A 20,381-nucleotide genomic window follows, 5' to 3' on the forward strand; every position below is an offset into this window, starting at 1 on the left:
CGCATGAACGTAATAATAACAAGCGTAAGGAAAAAATAAAAACTGCTTTTATAATCACGCAAAGTGTGCATACATTTTTTTGGGACACCCTGTATTATAAATTTAACGTGACACCGACTTACACCAGAGTTTCCACACTTACTATGAAATATATATAATTTTATCGAATGAAGTATCGACAATTTTGACAGGAGCAAAAAGTAATCTTCAATCTACCCCTGAAATTATTATTATCCATGCCAGCTATGTAGTCATTGAAGATCGGTATAGTTCTAGTGTTAAACTGGCTTGCACGAATGCTGGTAACGCGCCATGTTGAAATATTTCCGAGTCGTCTAACGAACCTGCATTCTCGCTTGTGTTCCAGGAGTAACGTTCAAGGCACACAGGTTAATCCTCGCAGCATGCAGCAAGCACTTTCAAGAACTCTTCGAAGGAATGCCTCTTTCTCCCGCGGGACTGATCGTTATTCTCGACGGGACGAGTGCCCACAATATGGCGTCCCTTCTCGAATTCATGTACCGTGGAGAGGTACACGTGTCCCAGGAATCCCTCAGCTCTTTCCTCAAAGCAGCCGAATGCCTACAAGTATGCGACTCCATTTCATCTCCTTTCAAATAATTGCCCTAAATAACAGTCACGTGTTCCGGGCGCGTACCTTGCATACTTTCGGGAACATCTTTTTATTTTTGGCCGCGATTAATGGTCAGGAGTTCCTGTTCTGAGACGCCGACGCGAGAGAACGGAACGACGGGGCTGCGTGTCAATGATCGTTCGGTTCCATGAATCGGCGAGGACAGACTCGCGACGGTTAAGCGGGCAAAAATTGGCAAAAATCGCGCGACACCTAAGCGGGCAGGCGTGCGACAGTTAAGCGGGTAAGCGTGTGACAATTAAACGGGCAAGCGTGCGACAGTTAAGCGGGCATACGCGCGACAATTAAACGGGTAAGCGTGCGATAATTAAACGGGTAAGCGTGCGACAATTAATCGGGCATGCGTGCGAAAATTTAACACCTTTGCCTACGACATAGCGCGATACTCGTGGAAGCAACTGGAACAAACGTAAGCATCAGAGTCTAGCGGTGTGCTCTGTAGATAGGGTCTCCGACGTAAACAAACGTCCAGGCTCGCGGCTAATTTTCACCGGTGTCTTTCCGTGCCAGTTACGTGTTATTCTTCGACGTGTTCGGACAAGATTGCCACGTGCGATCGACTTCGCCGTCGATCATGGCACCCGCTATCCTTAAATCGCAGGACAAAGGCGACAGCTAGTCGGGTGAACCGTGCGACAATTAAGCGAGCACCGCGGCACTCGTGCATTTCAATATTCGACGCTGTCCGTCAGAAGAGGATTTGCGTAATCCTTGGTGATTTAAACCGCGATTCCCCGCGATTTGCAGGTAAAGGGCCTGTCCATCGAGCACGAGAAGCTGGCAGTAGCGCAGCGTCGCGCCGCGGAGAACAGTAACTCGTCGACCGACGCCGGCGGCGGCGGGAGCGGCGGGAGCGGCGGCGGCAGCAGCGGCAGCGGTGACAACGGAAGCGGCAACGCGAGCGGAAACGTCGGTGGTAGCGTGAGCGGCAGCGTGGGCGGCGTGATCGGCGGCGTCGGCGGCGGCGTCGGCGAGCTGAGCGACATGAGCGAGGCGGGTGAAGCAACCATGGTGAGAAACACCATGAAGAGGACCCCCACACCGGCACCGTCGCCCGCCCCTGCCTACACCGTGCCCAGCCTCTACTCCACTTCCTCTCACTATTACGAAAGCCCGCAGAAAAGGCTGATGAGGTAAGCCCTTCTACCGTATGAAATTTTCAAACCACCGCGACCTTCCTGCGGCTCTCCGACTGTTTTGGTATTGGGATCATGGGTAGAAAGAAATAACTATCGTTATATTACGCTGGGAACTAAGTGATCGCGGATTTGAAATAAGAAGGAAAATACAAGATTTTTTAGCGAATCTCAGATTTTGGTGTCGTCTGGGCTGGTTCATCTTGCATCACCCACGATCTTTTCCGATTAACGTTGTTATAAACTATCCACTTTTCGTCGCCAGTTATCAGTCGTTTCAGAAATCGATCAATTTCGTTGCGTTTCAGAAGCGAATCGCAGATGCTAATGCGTTGCGTCAAAATGCTAATGCGTTGCGTCAATTGAATTTCCTTAAGCTGATCGAGTTTCGTGACACAGCCAAGCCGTTTTAATTTTTTTTTAATGCTTGCATGCGATACATTGAGCTTCTCTGCGATCTCACGTGTTGCGCTATGACGATCTGAATCGATAATGGCCTTGATATGGGTCTCGTCGACTTCAACTGGACGGCCAGATTGTTGCGCATTTTTCAGTGAAAAATCACCAGAATGAAATTTGGCGAACCAATTTGTGCAATGAGCGACTCATATTGTACTAATGTGTGGAATAATAATAGAATTACAGGGAAGATATATGTATATAAGACAGTTTAGTATAAATCTACTTCTATACTCCTCTAAATAATCAGCTGTGCATGTAATATAGTTGACGGAGTTTAGGAGTCAAATATAGTTACCACGCGTCTACTAAGTCGGCTGAATTCCTGTGATAACCTGTGCTTATTATATAAAATTTCCCAATGTTATCGAGCAAATTTTCACGCGATATGAAACTTGTTTTTGGGCCTATTTTTAGATCGCCCAGCGACATAGATACTCTGGGAAGGGCGAGCGTGTTGCGCGATGGCACTTCCTTCCGGCCTGCATCGGCGCCGCAACCGCTTCTCTTGGAGAACCACTACTACCAGCCGTTCATCCAGCCTTCAGAAACGCCCGCACATCCTCACACCGCACCACACACACCGACGGAATTGGAACAGGAATTGGAACGAGCGAGGTCCGAGGAACGTAGCAACTGCGATCTCAAGGAAAGCGTAGCCGAAGGTAGGTCTACGTACATCTCTGAAACATCCACGTGTATATACAATTATTTCTGTGCATATATGTAGAAATGGAACGAGCGCGGCTCGGAGAGAATGTTGAGAGTGTTTGGGACGTAGAACGAGCGAGGAGAGGATCGATTGGTGAGGGATATTTATGATAGAGTCGAGTGCGAGCAATGAGTCCTGAGGACTTGGTGTACCTGGCTCACCGAAGATGCTTGGGAAATGCGTGATTGAGGACAGAGTGCAAAAATGTGGGCGAGGTAGTAAGGGAGAGAGTGTGGTAAGAGAGAATATAGACAGTAGTTGTGAGTAGTCAAAGTCGTAGTGAGAGTATCAGAGAATTGTCAGAGGTCAGTGAATTGTCAGCGTGACAATATCATATTAGTATCAAAGAGTGTTAGCAAATAGAGTTAGTCTTAACTTACTCGTTTATATCTTTATCTTTGAAACATATAATAATCATATAATTAATCATCATCAATGTTGCCTTGTGAGAGAACGTATATCTGTCAATCCTATGTATGTGAGATACCACCCTCAACCTTACATATATATATACAATATTTTTATTTCATTTAAAAGATTTCATCAAATTTCATTTCGATTCCCTAACCCTTTCACGAGTAAGCGTTTTAGTGTCCACTTAACTCACTAGCGCCACCACTGTCCATATCTCCGATAAATATCGTTGCATTATTTTTTAATATTTCCGATGTACCCTTGGAATTTTCTTCTTACTACGTGTGTCATATTGTTAGTACAATATTGCCGACATATATTCGCGAGAGGGTTGATATATCGAATTCCATTTTACCTCCAAATTGTTCGAGTCGAGAAGAATTATATTTTAAGATTCGGATGTTATATGAGTATAATATATTTATATGAACTTCGCATTTGTTCGCAGATCTTCGAATAAAGCAAGAGCCAGTAGCGATGACCGATCGAGAGAGAGCAGAGAAATTGGCGGAAAGATTGTCAGGCGAGGTTTATTCCGGGGGAAGGGGGTTCGATGGCGGTCATTACGGTTCGAATTCGGATCACATGCAGCACGGAGGGCAAGTTGGTCACGCCATAGTACCCCTGCCACCCGCTCATCCACCGACTCCTGATCTCAGTCCTGCACCGACAACCCCCGCTATGTGGAATACGAAGATCAACAAGGCTGGCACTGTCTCCACTCCAGATGGTGAGTCCGATTTTATTTATCATTCACACATGATACTCTCCAAGTATCACATCACTAATATGTTCGATCGCGTACAACATTCACTTGCATGCCAAATTACAATTAGAATATCGACAAGCAAGCATGTTACTAATTTTCAACGAACTTAAAGAATGGCGTTTCGTTTAAAAAATAAATATAAAGTATAATCACTTAAAAAATTACGTCACTCGTGAAAAAGGACATAATAATATATACTAATTGAAATATAAATTTTACAAAATTTTAGCCAAGCTTCCAATGCATGTTCACGGAGCACAGTGCATTTAGAATATCGTTAATTCCCATTTATAAAATTTTAGTCCAGCCTTAAGCCTGGTCTCTATGAACGAGTACATAACGTAACAGACCGCGTGTAAGTTTAAATTACTGCCTGAGCATCATCGACTACAAAAGTTTACCAAACTTTCCTTGAACGCACCACGTGTCTTTCGATTCATCGTCGGCGCGAACACGCGTGTGTAAACGATTACGCGAACCAGCCTCGTGCTTCTTTACTCGCAAGTGAAAAATCTCGTGTAGCCATCTTAAAAATTCGGTTTCCAAAGTCGACATCTCGATCAGATGCTCGTTATCGAATCGCGAACGAAAAATTGAGCCTTTCGCTTCGAGATGCCCAGTGGGCACGAACGCCGCATATAGGCTTTGCGAACGGAGCGGTTTCGAGTAAACTGTACCATGGGGCTGGAGCCACTGCCGCGATAGTCATTCAAAACTACCAGCACTCATTTCTGCTTAAACGCGATTTTCTATCACAGCGACGCTGACAATAAGGACATAAAACAGTCCGTCACTTAACTTGGGACGCGAGGATCCTAGGTCCGCAACAGTAGGAGCATATTTGTGTTTCTCGGCCATAGCAATGTGTTTACGTGGAACACATTTATGCGTCTCTCAGTCCTATCGGTTGTTTTCGTCGAATACATATATGCGTTCCTCGGCCAAACTGATGGCTTCCGCAAAACGCATATATGTGGCTCTGGTCCGCAAAGGAATATGCGTCGCATATAGGTGGCGTCCTCACGACGACTCCTGGGTACGGGCACCCCATATATTCGGCACCAAATGATGCGTATACAAGTGCCATTTGTATATAGTTGTTTTATTCGACACAGTTGTTATTTAACACTTAGGAAAACGTGTATACAGAAACCATGCACACTGTGCACATTTCTACCGATCTACCGATCTTTAATGGGTACCTAACTATAACGTGCACAGATTATAGTCATTTCAGCGATACGATGAATACGAGTGAATATATTGATTACAGTTCTTTCTTAATATGAGTTGATACCAATTTTATTCTTAAAGCAGGTGTATGTGTTCGGTGGTTGCAGAAAGGAAAATTCTGGAACCAGTCATTTTAACTGGGTTGGTAGTTCTTGCGTTAAAAAAGGTTAAAACACGAAGATTAGGAGCAATTAGGTGATCGCGAACACCAGCCCGGATGTCGCTTAAAGGCGAAACCTTGTATGTGGGCCAATGCGTCGCCAGAAGGCAAGACCTTCCACATCTAATGTTACAAAATGCACGGCTAATCGTTGCATCATCGGTTGCACGTGAAGCTTTCTTGATGTTGCAACTCGTCACTTCCCTTTCCATTGGCCTCACCGTTCTCCTCTTACGAGACACTACGGACGAAGGTTCGGGTAACGAAATGCAATCTCGAAGCATCCTTGAAATGTAAGCCACGATTCGTGGATCAGGAAGATTTCACGGGGCTCGCTCCGTTTTCCCATATTTCGCATAGCCGTTTATCCGTTTCAGTGTTCATTTGTATTGTACAATATTTTCTTCGTTTGTTTCCCCATTGTTCGCCTCGTTTCGGCATCTTGCTATATTTCCTAGGTTAATTTGACGGAATTTTGAATTTTTTTAAATATCGGAGCAGGATAGAAGCGTCTAGTACACGGTTCTGAGATTTACTGTTCTAAGTTTTTCAGGTTAGGTTTGGCTTCGCTCGTAGATGAGATTTAAGTCTGCCACAAGATTGGGGAAAGTTTATTGCTTAATTTATCAAGGAATTTAGATAGGTTTAAAAAATGTACGAAAGTTTGATTCGATCTTGACTTAACCTGGGAACCTATATTATGCAAAGTATCAATCACGTAGGAAGATATCAGGCATCATGCGCCATCTTTGAAGGGTTAATATTGGAAAACCGAATAATATCGTCGCAGTTTTATTCGCGTTTCGAAAAGTTCATCTAGTATTACATTTTAAGAAAAATTGTAAATTCATTCATCATACACTTGCTGATCTTTTCATTAAGTTAGACTCTGTATATCGAACTTTGGAACATCCGAACAATTTCCAAAATGAAAAATTGACGAATAAACCAATAGTCCAGTGTCCTCCTTAATTTCTGTCATATTAACCTCCAAAAAACCCACAAAGAAAATCGGAATCATCAACCATCTCTGGTCTTCTGAAGGAACTCGAGGGCCTTCGACTCCATCTGTAATCACATTATCGAACTGACTATCGGGGAACACCCAAACAACAATTTTCCAAATTAAAAATAGACGAATAATGCTTTAAAAAGCCATAGACTAGTTTCTTTCTTCATTTCCATCACTCTAACCTCCAAAAGACCCACAAAGAAGATTTAGAGAATCAATTATCTTCGATCCTCTGAGAGAACTCGAGGACCTTCGACTCCATCTATGACACTATCGAACTCTGGAGCACCCAGACAACAGTTTTTTGAATGATAAATAGGCGAATAATTCTTTAAAAAGCCATAGACCAGTTTCTTTATTCATTTCCATCACTCTAACCTCCAAAAGGCCCACAAAGAAAATTGTAGAATCAATCATCTTCGATCCTCTGAGAGAACTCGAGGGCCTTCGACTCCGTCGAAGGTAGTCCGCTCGATGGAACCTTCTCGCGCCCCTGGATCACCGACTGGAAGGCTGAGAAATTATTTTCGGAGAGCACAGCAGTGGCTCTTAAATGTCACCGCGACGCCGGCGTCTAGGTGTGTGTCCGGATGCCTAATCGACTCGGCCCTCGATACCGCACGGTCGTCCTCGAAAATTCGCTCCCTTCCCGCTCTCCTTCGCTCTCCTTCACTCTCCATCTATCTCGATACTTTTTACCACGGACACCGAGCGATTCCCCGTGGAAAGGTGCGCTCTAGCGCGCAAAAAGAGAAGAACAACGACAAAGACAACGACGACGACGTTGTTAGGCAGGATTTACGCCCACCCAGGGACGGCACACGCTCTACCTTAGGACGGCGCCCATTGCCTCGCCTTCACACCTTCACGGTGTGAACAAAGTGTACAAAGAGGATGCAGGCGACGGTGCAGCCACTGGGAACATCTTTTGCTCCGGCGAGCAAATCACCGGGCGTATGACGCCACGGACACGACCGTCACGACGTAAAACAGGCTGTAGCTGATCACATAGGGTGGCGAGACGTCTACGTACACGGGCATACTACACACGCGAGGCCAGGTAATCACCGGGAGATGGTTCGATGTCGCGGATCAGGCTTTAACCATTTTTACTCGCTGCTAGACGAGCGGACAGCCGCGACGGTAAAGAAAGAAGCGAACCGTCAGCTAATGCAACGGTTAGTGACATTATCCGTGCTCGAGCAGCCGCGCTTTCCTCTTTCGTGTTGGAGAAAAGACGACGAGGAGAAAGGTAGCGGCGCGTTGGGCCGTGTCGAGCGGAAGAAGACGGGGCGCGAAAAGAGAAAGGGCCTTTTTCGTTTCGTAAGCCACCTGGGCAACGTCTAATCGACGTTTGGGACTGTCGCGAGGCATGGGCTAGCGGAATGAACGGAACCGTGGGGAAATAGAACGGTCATGGGATTGTTGAGCCATTCTATTAGATGTACAGTTATGCTAGCTTTGACTTTGTCGTTAGGAGCTGGCTTTTCTTTTTTCGTTAGAGTCCCTCGGAATATAGAGACGCTCGCCACTTTCTAGCCAACGATTCGTCGCGTCCGGGCTGCCTCAGATTTCTCTCGCTAGATGGATCTTAGCTCATGACGGGAGTATCGCGTTTTTTCCCCCCGATCCGTTTTCTTCCTTAGTTTTGTTTCAAGGTTCGATGGCGGACCGATGATTGCAGGCTTTTTAAAACGTGCGTGACGGGAATTACGTCAGTCCTCGGGTCTTTCTTCTAAGAACGCAGTGACTTTCTCCCGCCATTTTCGAACGTTCTACGCGTCCTTCCTACTCTGGCCTTTCCAGGCCGTGAACCATCTAATTTCGTGTCATTCAAATGTTCCATCGAGAATCTGAAGAGTAGACTGGTTGGTCGGGACCGTGATCCTTTTGTTCAAATCAATTCATCCGTTTGGGTCTGCAATAATTAACCGAATGATCGTTTAATGATCGAGAACACGATCTAACTGTATGATCTTTTGCTTTGTTGAACAATAAAGGTTCAAAAGGTGGTTCTTACGTGTTTCTCTTGTTTTGATAGGGATAAAAATGACGAGTAACCTTCTCACTTGGTACCTTCTCACTGGTGTCCATAATTTAACTTCATTAACCCTTTGACTGCAATGCGCGCTTATATACGTCCAGCAAAAACTATTGGTGTAGACTATGAATGCAAATTCGGATATCATTTCTATCGTATATGTCCAAAACTCGCTGCTTACCAATAAACAATTTATATCGAAAATAAAAAAGTTTGGATCCGTTTTGGAGTGTACTATATTATAATATGTTAATACGCCGTCGACAAGGTCCATATTGCGCGAAAAAGTATTCAGTCCTCAGCGATCGCTACTGCAGGCCGCTCACACGAAGCATTTTAGCTTAGCAGTTAGCAGTCAAAGGGTTAAACTGAAGATCGAAACAGAGGGTTATGTCACATTGATCATCACGTAGAAATGATTAAAAATTCCACGGTCCTGTGTGAGAAATTTGTATTAGAAATTTTTTCAAAGATGTGTAAAATTTGCAAAGGCAGGAAGAAAAGAATAAAATACCAACCACGTGTGGACATGTATCACTGTCAGACTGCTCTGCGATGCTCGAGTGTCAAAATATTAAGGTTGTAAGAAACCGTGCCCCGAAATCGTGTTAACGGTAACCAGAGACAGAATTTGCCATGACGTGAACCCACGTCAGCGGCAACAAGGAAGAGCATCATAAATGACGTCACTGAAATCACATCAACGATCGCGAATATATTGACATTACCAAGATTACGTATTTCCAAGATTAAAAAATTAATTTAAACAATTTTACGATTTTTTCGATAAAATAAATCGTGTTAAGCTCGTTTACCTTGACGGAATTACGAACTTTTGCTGGAAAGCTAATGCGGAGAACGTATTAGCTCTTTGTAGTAAAATGGCGAGTCCTCCATGTCAAATTTCACGGTTAGCTACACTAATCACGCGGCCATAATTAAAATATTTTATAAATACCACTTTTTCGTGATTAAATCGCAGTGCAAGGTTAAGACACTGACTTCTTCCGCCATCGTCGTATTTCTCTCGTTACAACGCAAAAGTCGCACGCGTCCCCTGTTCCAAAGGACTCTGCAAGCCGCGTCGTTGAATTATAAATGAACAGGCCAGAAACCGTTCCCGCCGTCCGTTCAAATCGATGCACCACGACCGCATCCACTTGGCGGCGCCCTCTTCCCTCTGTCCTTCCAGCGCCGCTTTTACCTCGAGTTGACTGCAATTTCGCGCACGTGCCTCGTAAAAGTTTCAGCTAGACGTGCACGCGCGCAACCACGCCGGAAATTTCCGAGTACACTTCGTCCCCGAGTGTGCGCCTTCCTGAAACATTAATTCGTCGTTTCCGACTATTAATTCCCTATGCAGAATCGCTGCGACGTACAGCGCCCTCCTTCTTGTTCACGGAACGCTACGAACTAATTCACGAAACTGTTCTTTGTCGATATAGTGCTGACGATTCACGTTTAATCACTCGAATAATTTTGGTAATCGTCTTGCCAGAGATAAATATTCCGTTTTAAGTGTTACCTCTTCCAGAAGGAATAGGAAAAGATTTAGGAAGCGCGATATGTTTGCACTTGTTTCTATTCGGATACCGATAGCTGTCTTAACCTCTCTTCTTCGAGAAAGAAAAATTATTTAATAGCTAAGGACGACTGGTGCTTCGTGTGCAAATTGAGTTTAACAGTGCTTTGTTCTGTGAATTCGTAATACAGGTATTGGATATCTTGTTGATATTTTGTTCATCTATTCAGATTTACTCCTGTGGTTGTTATTTATTTCATAAAAATTAGTTATTAAAATATGTACGTAGTTATATGCATATAAATATTTTCTACCAAAGGTAATTACCTGAGAATTATTTTCCATAGTATTTCTCGTTCAGTTTCCCTGTAATTAAATTGAGAGTCGTTAGAATTAAATAAGTGTACCTCCAACAGGAAACAAATTCCACATGGTATATTGTTACATAACTCTCAAAGCATTTTTCTTATTATACGCTTTTCAGAATTTGAATTTAAAATATCCTATTGCGCATCGTTTGCCTAAAATCCGGCAAAGTGTTAAAATAAAACTTGACCACGGTGGTATCTCGTGTTTCTCACATTTGAGTCATAATCTGCGAGGCGAGGTAAAAGGGTTAAGAAAATGTGACTTTCTAAATCATATTTTACAATTCGTTAGCGTTCATTGGGATTTGTTATTTCTTTATGTTCTCGAGGATCTCCTCGGTGTTTGTATGTACATATCGTGTTTGGCGTATCACGCGTATGTTCGAATCGGGATAAGTTTAAGAATACCTAACGCGAGCCGATTTAGGCCACGGGTTCTTAGAAACGATTAGTCCTTCTCGGTTCTCGCAACGCGCGAGCCTCGAAACCGAACATAACCTCCAGTGACTGGAAATTATTGCACAATGCAACAGCGACGCGAAATCATTGCCTGACATATGGCGGCCTCCACGGTGAACTAACGAAGTTCTATCGTTACGATAAACATCGTGCAGACGTTTGATTCTCGACGTCAGTGTCAGTCATATCAGTTTCTCATTAATTGTATCAGAGATATATCACGTATTATCTCGTTATTTATCCTCTGTTACCGTAAGAATAATCTTTCTTTCACTCCCAAAGTGTGAATCGTATTTCTAATAATCTAACGCTATTTCTTGCAGGTTATCTTAACATTGTTGTCGTACAGTTCAACGATATTCGTATATTCGGATCATATTTAAGACGCAAGATCTAAACAATTTAAGTTTCGAAGAGAAACCTCTAATGCAGCTACGAACTGGGTATCTTATTACACAACACCGAGCCATTGAATAGAATTTCTCGCCTACTTGTTCAACGAAGAGTAAAATGGAATTTCGAGGTTATTTACGCGTTAGCTATGACACGAATGGAGTGTCACGAATCAAGGGTAAATTAAAAAGTTCTTGATAATCATGCCTTCGTGATGTAGCAAATTCCGTTTTTTCCGTTTAGATACGGGGAAAAGGTCGAATTCTCGTGGAAGATAAAACGCAAGAGGCTTTGAATGAATTATGGGTATAGACCGTTGGATGTTTTTTCAAGAGAGGATGCGAAAGGCTGGTTCTTATGTGTGTCATGGCCAAAGCGGCCCTGGTGTGTTTTAGAAACTGTTAGAAAAGTTTGGTTGACTCTCGGTTCCCGTGCTGCAAATTATCGCTGGGCGAAAGAACATTTGTTTGACCCGTGTCTACTTTCATAATTTCCTGAAGCCGTTGAATCTTCCACAGATTTGTGAAACTTTCCGCTTTATTTCGCGAAACTTTCGTAAATTCGTGTAATTTCGATTTTTAAAATTGAATTAATTTAGAAATTATTCGATTATTCCGACATGATCCTTGTTTTATATTTTTCCCTTTGTTCGATTTTTAGATCTATTCCTTTAGATGTATTTCTTGTTAAATGTGCTCGAGTAGTATATGAAGTCATTATCTTCGAACGAGCACGTTGACTCTGTCAGAAGTACGACAGGAATCCGACATGACAGGCATCCCCAGGACATGTATTGATCGACAGAACGTGAAGGAGGATCGTAGTAACCCGAATTAGAGTGTATCTTCAGCTCGTGGTTTCTTCCAAATAATCGAATTATCTTGTATGATGCTAAAAATTGCTATCTATTATTACAGAAACGATCGAAGATAAATAGGATGGAACTATTACTCAAACGCTCGGACATTATATAGTCGACAGGCAGATTATTTCATTAGTATTCAACGAATGAACTTTTAGATGAATGAAATTTTGTTTACGACTACGCATGAAGTATTAATGCTTTGCATCCCAATTCATTTAGTGAGTAACATACTGCTATCTACTTTTAACATTTCCCCTGCCCCGATGAATACGTAATACAAAAATAAACCATAACGCAGAGTCGATCCCGATAAACGTTATATTTATATCGTTCTCTGATAACATTTTCACCAACCAGTATTTAATGCATATATTTACAAAACCCGAAACGTAGAAACTATAAGTTGTAAATTCCAATTCCTCCACAATAATCTTCCAACCTAATCTTAAAAATATCGAACAATAATCCAACGTATATTCCATACAGAAAAATCCAGCCCCACAGCAGTCTCCTAAAAATAAAAGTCAACGACCATATTATATCGATCAAGAGTAAGAATCTACATCCAGTACGAAAACTCGTGTGTGAACTCGAGCCAAGTGAATCAGCGATCGAGCTGCAAACAAGCCACGTGTACTATCAGGATCGCGCAGATTGCAATGATTGCACGTCCCTATCGCGCCGCGGAATCGAACACGGTGGTGGGAGGTGAGGAGTATGTAATCACCCGATTGGCTGACGATAACGCGCAATCTTTCAGACGACCACTTCTGAGCGGCGATCGAGAGCAACCGGGTCGTGGATCGCTGGACGTCTTTATTTCTCTCTTTCTTTTTTTATCCGCACGCGTGATCGCGTTGCACGTATTGTTTCGACGCACGCACCACACGGCTGCTACTCACGCAACACGGTTAACCGTTAGAATGGCTGATAGGGTGGTGAGCAGGTCTCGTGCAATGCCGAATTCAGGTCACGAAATATTTCATGATAACGCCGTGAGAGGGCCTGTCGCACGAACTAGGCTGATAAACGAGGTATATCTTACACGCATACTTACCCGTTCTTTTTGGCGAATTGGATGGTTCTACTGATGTGCATGTCGCATATTTTAGGGTAGGTTTTGAATTATTACTTGATTGTGGCTGAGGTTTTTTCTATGGTGAGTAATAATCCAGATGAAGGCAAAGGGAAGTCTGTGATCAAATCGTGTAATTGTGGTGATACTGATTAGAATGATTAGGTTACTTTTGAACTTGATGTTACTGTTTTTACGATACTGATTGTGTAGATCGTATTAAACATTAATGTTACTTGAATGAATCTTTATATTGAACAGAAGTAGTTTGATTCCTTCGCCAATAGTATCGCGTGAGACTCGTGGTAAGGATATCATCGAGCCCAACACGAGTATCACGGGTGAGACTCGTGGTGAAAAGATCGAGTCAAACACGAGTATCTCGAGTAAGAGTCGTGGTCTGCTAGGATTTAATGTAAACATCGCGGGTCAGGCTCTTAGTTAATTTTCGCTGATATTTCCTTGTCTCAGTTGCGTGTTATTCTTCGCCACGTTCGGTCGAAATTTCACGTGTGACCGTTTAGAGTCGTCGATGTTTTTCTGTCGAAACACGTTGAGACTTGTCAGTTACGTGTTATTCTTCGTCGCGTTCGGACGAAGTGGTTTTACGTGTGACCGAGTGTGCTGTTCATTATGGCACGCAGATTAAATTGTAAGGTAAGGGATTAAGATTTATCGATTTAACATTAAATTTGTCAGTTTATCATTTAAGAGGCCTACCTATATCGATATTGATTACCACTAAATCATTTTTAGATTATGTTTAATTGTAACGTATTGAGTTTTTGTGGACTTGATTAACAATTAGTTAGAAAAGTACTTGAATTATCTTTCTCGTTCGCAATGTATAAGGAGACAGGTACACTGGTGCAGTAATTATAGTTTTCAAAATTACATTCCAAATATTTATATTAGGACTAGGGCCCTCGTTATCGCATTCTTTGCAACGTTATTCATTCATCCGTAATATAAATCTAAATGTCTTCACAAAATTTATGAAATATGTAATTTCTCAATTCAGCAACCTTGTTCTTTATACAAAAATTTGATCATGTTTGTCATTGTGAAGATATTCAGATTTAAACCTAAATCTTAATATTCCGTCTCATATACAAGAGAGAATATACGTTTTCTGGAGCAAATCCACGATTCCACGAGAAACAGCTTTAATTTTTGTTATTCGTCAGCTAAGACGACTATGACAAAACGAGCACGGTATGTCCCGACCCTTCTGCAAGCTTTATTACTACGCTTCTTGCTCTGACAAGTAGAAATAAAACAACGGACTGCCGTGTTAGCTTGACGCTACCCTCCTACGCACAATGAGTAACCCTATCTTCGCTGAAATATCCTCAACCCTTATTCCCTTCCTCTTGTACTGGCTTGCTTCCCTCCCTCGATGTCCTTTCCCTTCCTGTATCTATCTCTTTTACACGTTCCATTTCGTCCCTGACCCACGATTTGAACCTATAGTACAGACGAACGCTCAATGATATTAGTCGTACGAGCAAAGAAATATTCTGTAATAGAGGTTGTAGTAATCTTCAATGAAGCTTCTAAAACATCTCGAATTTTTACTTCTTAAATTTCAAGCATTACTTTTTTAAAGTCGATAGATTATGGATTTGATTTATTACACAGATAGGTATTTCTCTATATTTTTATTGAAGAATAAAAGTTACAATATTGTGGAGTTATTGAGGTTATAACCTATTTCCTTTACAACTGTATCACTGTTTCAATTTCTCCTATCATTTTCCCTCTCGTGTAATAAAGTCTATAATAGCTCTCCAAAATAAATACTTCGAGAACTGTATAACTCAAATATAGAAGCAATAAAGTACAAATTATTCGTGTTTGTTTCTGGCATAATCGCATCGGACATCAGGAAAGACGCATGTTGCGTTGCCGCGCAACATGCGCGATTTACATGCGCGTAGTATTACGTAAGTTTCGATCCGCGGCCGCTAGATAGCGGCACGCTCGCGTATATTTTTGGGCCGCGAGGTGGGGATAGGCCGGGTGGAATTGGGCGACAGCCAGGCGTGGGTGCAAATTTACTGCAGCGCCCGCGATTCCGCAATGTCGGTCGAATTCGACGTATTTCATGCGACCGGCCGCTAGACTCACAAGTAGGGAGAGGAGGAGGAGAAGAGATATACGAGCAGCTCGAAAATTATCTGTAACAGAACGCCGCGTTATCGGTTCTCGTTTCGCGAGGGATCCAAACGAATTTATTAATTACATAGTACGTTTCCGTGGTTCGCGTCAAGTTCGATAATCGCAAACCAACGTGATCTCGTTTTTGATCCCCGACGATACATCATCGTCGTTATTATGATTTGTGCTCGTCGTTAGGTTTACCCTTCTTTTTTTCATCGTAGGTTTCTTTTCTATTTTTACTTTTATTGCTGGCCGTGTTTACAGTGTCACTTAGTTGCCGTTCTTTTTTTTCACCTTTACAACGGCCGATGATTAATTCTGGTGCCTCGATGGCTCCTTGTGTTATACGTCGGTAGTTTTGTTTGCGGAACGATTAAATTTTTAGCTGCATATTTTTAGCAACTTTCAGTTAAGGACATACTTATGTAGCACGGGTGTGTTTCATTCGTAATTGCCTCAAGTGTAAACCGTTTTGCAGGAAATTCAATTATGTGTAAGGAATCGTTTCGTAGATCCTCGAGTTCTAAACCTGTAATTTCTACCAGTTTTGAAAAAATTTCGACGGGAATCTGATTCGTAAAATACCTGGGCGTTACCGAGATCTTTAGATTCTCTTTGGAATACGACTTGGTTTGCTGTTTTGTATGATTATTATTGAATTCTTTTGTACGTGACAGTGTTAACTTAAACTGTTGATTAATTGCTATTAACCCTTATTTACCCTGATTCATGCTGTCTAAACATCCCGAAGGTTAAATATCAGCCAAACAACCTGTCGCTCAATTGCTAAAAAAAATTCGCAAAAGGTCGATCAATTAAACGCAGTTGTTAATTATCGAAAATACCGATAAGAAATTGTCGAAAATTTTGGTAGTTGTAGAATTTCACCACTGGTCAAGTCGAATGCACCGTGAGCGTATTTGGGCGCGTAGCGGGGCGCCGAAATTTGTAGAGCCGAGCCTACCGCGGCACGCACCAATCAATAAACGAATGCGTGCGTGCACGGACAGGGGCGGTCGCGCGTGTGTGCAGCCGCCGGGCTGGCTCTGTGTGAGTGCACGTGCCGCCAAAAGTTCGTGAACGCGCAAGGTTTGCGTGCTCCCAGGCCGTTTGTGTGCACAACTACGAGGCAAGGGCCAAGCGTCGCCGCGCGTGCACGTATATATGCGCCGTTCTGTGTGCTTCGCGAGAGAGGCTAGCCTTTGACGAGTTCGTGCCTCGCACCGCAACCCATATTTTTTTTTCCTTTTTTTTCCTTTTTTTTCCTTTTTTTTCTGTTTGTCTTTTCGTCAGAGGATACAGATTGCAGTAGAGAAGAACGGTTAATTATTTTCATAAAACTTTTGTCACGGTAAAAGATTGTTATTGAATAGAATGGTTAGGTTAAATGAATTGTCGTTTATTTAATTGCGGTGTAGTTATCGATAAATTTCAATTAGTGGAGATGGACTAAAGTTCTTTTTATTTTGTTTATTGGGTGTGAAATATAGATGCATTTTACTGTTTGTCTCTTTCTTGTGCGTGATTCGATTTGAACGTAAACGGTCAATGAAACATTTTGGTGGAACGCAATCTTGTTTTCGAAAGAGGTTACTTATCGCTGTTATTACGTGACTATATAGAGATGATCGACGTTATGTTGACGCGTTAAATGAATTATCGGTTACTTAATTCGGACAATTTGGGGTTGATTTTAATCGTGAATACACGTGGAGCATTATTTTTTTATAATTTACATTGTTTCCGAATAATCGGTTGTTTTTATATTATTACCTCTCCTTGGAGGTTAGGTTTTAAATATTAGCCTATTGTATATGAAAACTTCTATTCTTAAAGCAGAAGATGGTGCTTTAAGAGGCCGTTGAGATATCGAGTTTAACCACTGGGTTTTTTTACGACGTAGGAACCATTGAATCGAACTACAGAACTATATCTATATTTGTCGTCACATTGGTATAGAGAATTAATTAGGAAGACATATTACTCATCACGTAAATTAATAAATTATTTATTTCGTGAATAAATTACAATAAAAATCTTACACGTATCGAATTCTTATTATAATTTAGATTTATATTACTATATTATATCACTATAGTCTTAATTACAAATTTTACATTACTTATCATATATATACTATTTAACAAAATTTTAGTTACAGACAGTCGAGGTATAACAGTCATTATCTATAATAATAAAATGTGAAAGGAAAACACATTTTACATCATTCGCCTTAAATTAATTTTTCAAACAAATTTGAATACCCATTCGCAAGTACCTCGAACACGACACAATTCTCTATTATTCGATTAATACAGCTTTTAGAATTGACTTATCGCGTTAGCTCTTACAATAACAAAGGAGGAGCTCTCCGTACACCATGCTCCCCCTTGCTTATTAGACATCGGTACACACGAGTCTTAAGTCGTCGCGATAACAATCCTCTCGTGTACATGCATTATCAAACGGTATCTGGTTCATCGCGCGATTCTTCCTTGAAATCCACAAAATTACTTTTCGTCGAACTACCGTTATCTCGTTACATTATTATTCTCTTAAAACTCGACCAATGGGACTGTCCCAAAATACGAATCAATCGACCTAAACCTTAGTCAAGGAAAAAGAGCCTGAAATCGACCTTGTTCCTGAATCCTCCACTTCTCGCAGTAGAATAATCCTCGAAGGATGACTCGATTGAAACAGTAGGATCCCGTATGCTCCGTATTATCGAAACTCTCGATCACCATAAATAATTCAAGCCGCAGCAACAGCAGGCAGGTCGTCTTTAAACGTCGCCCGTGAAACCGAGAGTGAAGAGTCAAAACACGAGGCGGGAACGCGAGAAATCATGTCACCACGGAAGTGGTCGGGCCAGGAGGGAGAGCTCGATAGTTATATTCCGATTCAGCGAGGTCTCGAAAGTGGACCGTTGTGCGGGTTATGGTTTTCTCTTGGTCTCCGACCGGGCTACATAGGAGGGTTGGCATCCCTTGCAACGACGACGCCACCAGTGGGATCGACCAGGCTTCCTCTGTCGAAGGAGAAAGAGGAGGGTGCTGGTCCGGGCTCCTTTGATTTCACCTTGCAACGCACGTTGCCTGGCATTGATTTTCCTTTCCCTCTTACTCGTCGGCCCGCCACTTTCCTCTTGCTACTCTCTTGTTGTTGCTTGGAGACTCGACTTGTGTTGATCGATGTCGACTGGGTGTCGATTCTTCTTTCTTGTTAATAATCTCTAAGAAAACGAAGAAGTTTGATGAATAGAAATGTCAGGATGAAAGACGTGAAAAATTTACTTAGTATATCTCATTGTAGGAAAATAAGTATCGAGAAAAATATCTTATTATACTTTTGGCATTTTGATCCTTCTTAGAGCTTATTGTACGTGATGACACTGATCATCTAGTATTCTGTGGAGGCGTTAGTAGACCTAGATTAGGTTAATTCTGGACTCTTGAATTTTTGAAGATTTTGTTCCAATTATTCCCTTTGCTGCTTGATTCTTTGATACGTTGGCTTTATTCTTGATTGACATCATAGCCACTGACCTGTAATGTATAGCTATATATAATATACATCATTGATGTTAATTAAAGTACATAACTGCTACTTAATATTTTCAGTAACTGCATAAATAAAAAGTGTAAAACAAGTTATTCTGATCTCGTGAACTCTACATTCATAAAACAATCATTTCCACTTACAAAAAGGTCAAAAGAGATGTCCTCTTCACCACGTGTTTGCAATAATTCCTCTAACATTCTTTTACATACGAATTCATTGTGATATCTCTAATTTGAGGCCAACAAAACTAACATTCGTTCTTAAGTATCGAACACAGGCAGCCATAACAAGAAAGATCCCTATCTTTGACATTTATCGTACACCATCAATGGCATACACGGCTGAGAATGTACTAACTTCGCTCTTACTACCTTCAATTACGATAAATTTTCCTTATCGTGATCGAAACGATTCACTTCCCTCCCTAGTCCCGTCGTCTTCGTTCCTTTGTACCTTCCTCGTTTTGTTCCGAACGGTCAGCCTAGAGGCTGCCGCCCAGTCGACGGCGACCAATTTGGCGCCACCGTACGAAATGTGTCAAGGACTGACCGATCCACGCTCCTACCATCCGTCGAACTTCTCTCCCTCCTGCCGTTCGATCACGAATCTCCGCGTGGAAGAACGTGCTGCCCCGTTTCGACTCCGTTATTCCACCAGGCTCTCCCTCGATCCAGCGGCTCGCCAAGAGATTTGTAGATTTCCCACGAGACCAAGCGGAGACTCTTTTTATCCGCGGCCGCACGTGTGCCCGCGGAAAGCGTCTCTTTATTTTGGCTTTCGGAAGAGTTATGTCATCGCGAATGCGCAGACGTGGGAGCGAGAAAGAGAGAGAGGTAGAGAAAAAAGCTCCAGGGCCTTGCTTTTAGATCGGTTCTACCTGGGTGGCTGGTTGTTTGGACGTTGGATGATGCATAGAACGCGACTCGTTCTTGAAGTGGCCAAGTGTTTTTGCTGGCTCGAGTTGTTTGATCTTTTAAATACGAAGGAATGTTTTATGGCGATCGAAGATTCTTCATCAGATTCGTGTATAATTTGATAGTCCTAATTTTCGGTTATTACACGTCATCCACTTTGAGCGTTATTGTTTCTTCTTAAGTTCCTTTTATTGTGTTCTCCTTTTGGTTATCAGAATTGTCTTCTTTTTTGGAGTTCAATCAATGCGTGGACTCCGTTGTAACTATTTTTGTCTCGTAGTTCCATTAATACGTGAACTCTAGTAGCCCGGAATATTTGGGATGTTATTTATTACCTAGAACATGAATCATTCGTGTAGCAGAAGTTAGAGATTCTACGTTAAGTTAAAGAAGGCGAAGGAAGGATGAAACTTAGTAGTGAAGTTAGAAAAATGAATGTTTTCGTTATTACGTAAATCTTGGCGTAT

The 20,381-nt window shown here is 42.1% G+C and overlaps 1 protein-coding gene and 3 long non-coding RNA genes across 4 annotated transcripts in view; 2 read left to right on the forward strand and 2 right to left on the reverse strand.

Annotated features, from left to right (window-relative positions):
- chinmo (Chronologically inappropriate morphogenesis) overlaps positions 1–20,381 on the forward strand; it is a 91,838-nt gene that overhangs the window by 64,995 nt on the left and 6,462 nt on the right. Inside the window, exons 3-6 of the mRNA XM_017906222.1 lie at positions 368–588; positions 1,403–1,788; positions 2,668–2,915; positions 3,825–4,106. Coding sequence (XP_017761711.1) covers positions 368–588; positions 1,403–1,788; positions 2,668–2,915; positions 3,825–4,106 — 1,137 coding nt within the window. The remainder of the gene's footprint in view (positions 1–367; positions 589–1,402; positions 1,789–2,667; positions 2,916–3,824; positions 4,107–20,381) is intronic.
- On the forward strand, positions 11,116–13,226 carry LOC108551880 (uncharacterized). Its single transcript, XR_001890509.1, has 5 exons — positions 11,116–11,192; positions 11,264–11,511; positions 12,251–12,416; positions 12,685–12,906; positions 12,959–13,226. It is a non-coding gene; the product is annotated as an uncharacterized LOC108551880 (long non-coding RNA).
- On the reverse strand, positions 18,272–19,202 carry LOC108551881 (uncharacterized). The gene is made up of 3 exons (XR_001890510.1): positions 19,141–19,202; positions 18,786–18,984; positions 18,272–18,671 (listed from the first exon to the last, which is right to left on the reverse strand). It is a non-coding gene; the product is annotated as an uncharacterized LOC108551881 (long non-coding RNA).
- The window catches only part of LOC108551879 (uncharacterized), a 3,063-nt gene continuing 2,504 nt past the window's right edge, over positions 19,823–20,381 (reverse strand). The window contains exon 5 of the long non-coding RNA XR_001890508.1: positions 19,823–20,249. This is a non-coding gene — a long non-coding RNA (uncharacterized LOC108551879). The remainder of the gene's footprint in view (positions 20,250–20,381) is intronic.

The sequence above is a fragment of the Eufriesea mexicana genome, unplaced genomic scaffold (genome assembly GCF_001483705.2).
Source record: "Eufriesea mexicana isolate 0111107269 unplaced genomic scaffold, ASM148370v2 scaffold5190, whole genome shotgun sequence".
Taxonomy (NCBI): domain Eukaryota; kingdom Metazoa; phylum Arthropoda; class Insecta; order Hymenoptera; family Apidae; genus Eufriesea; species Eufriesea mexicana.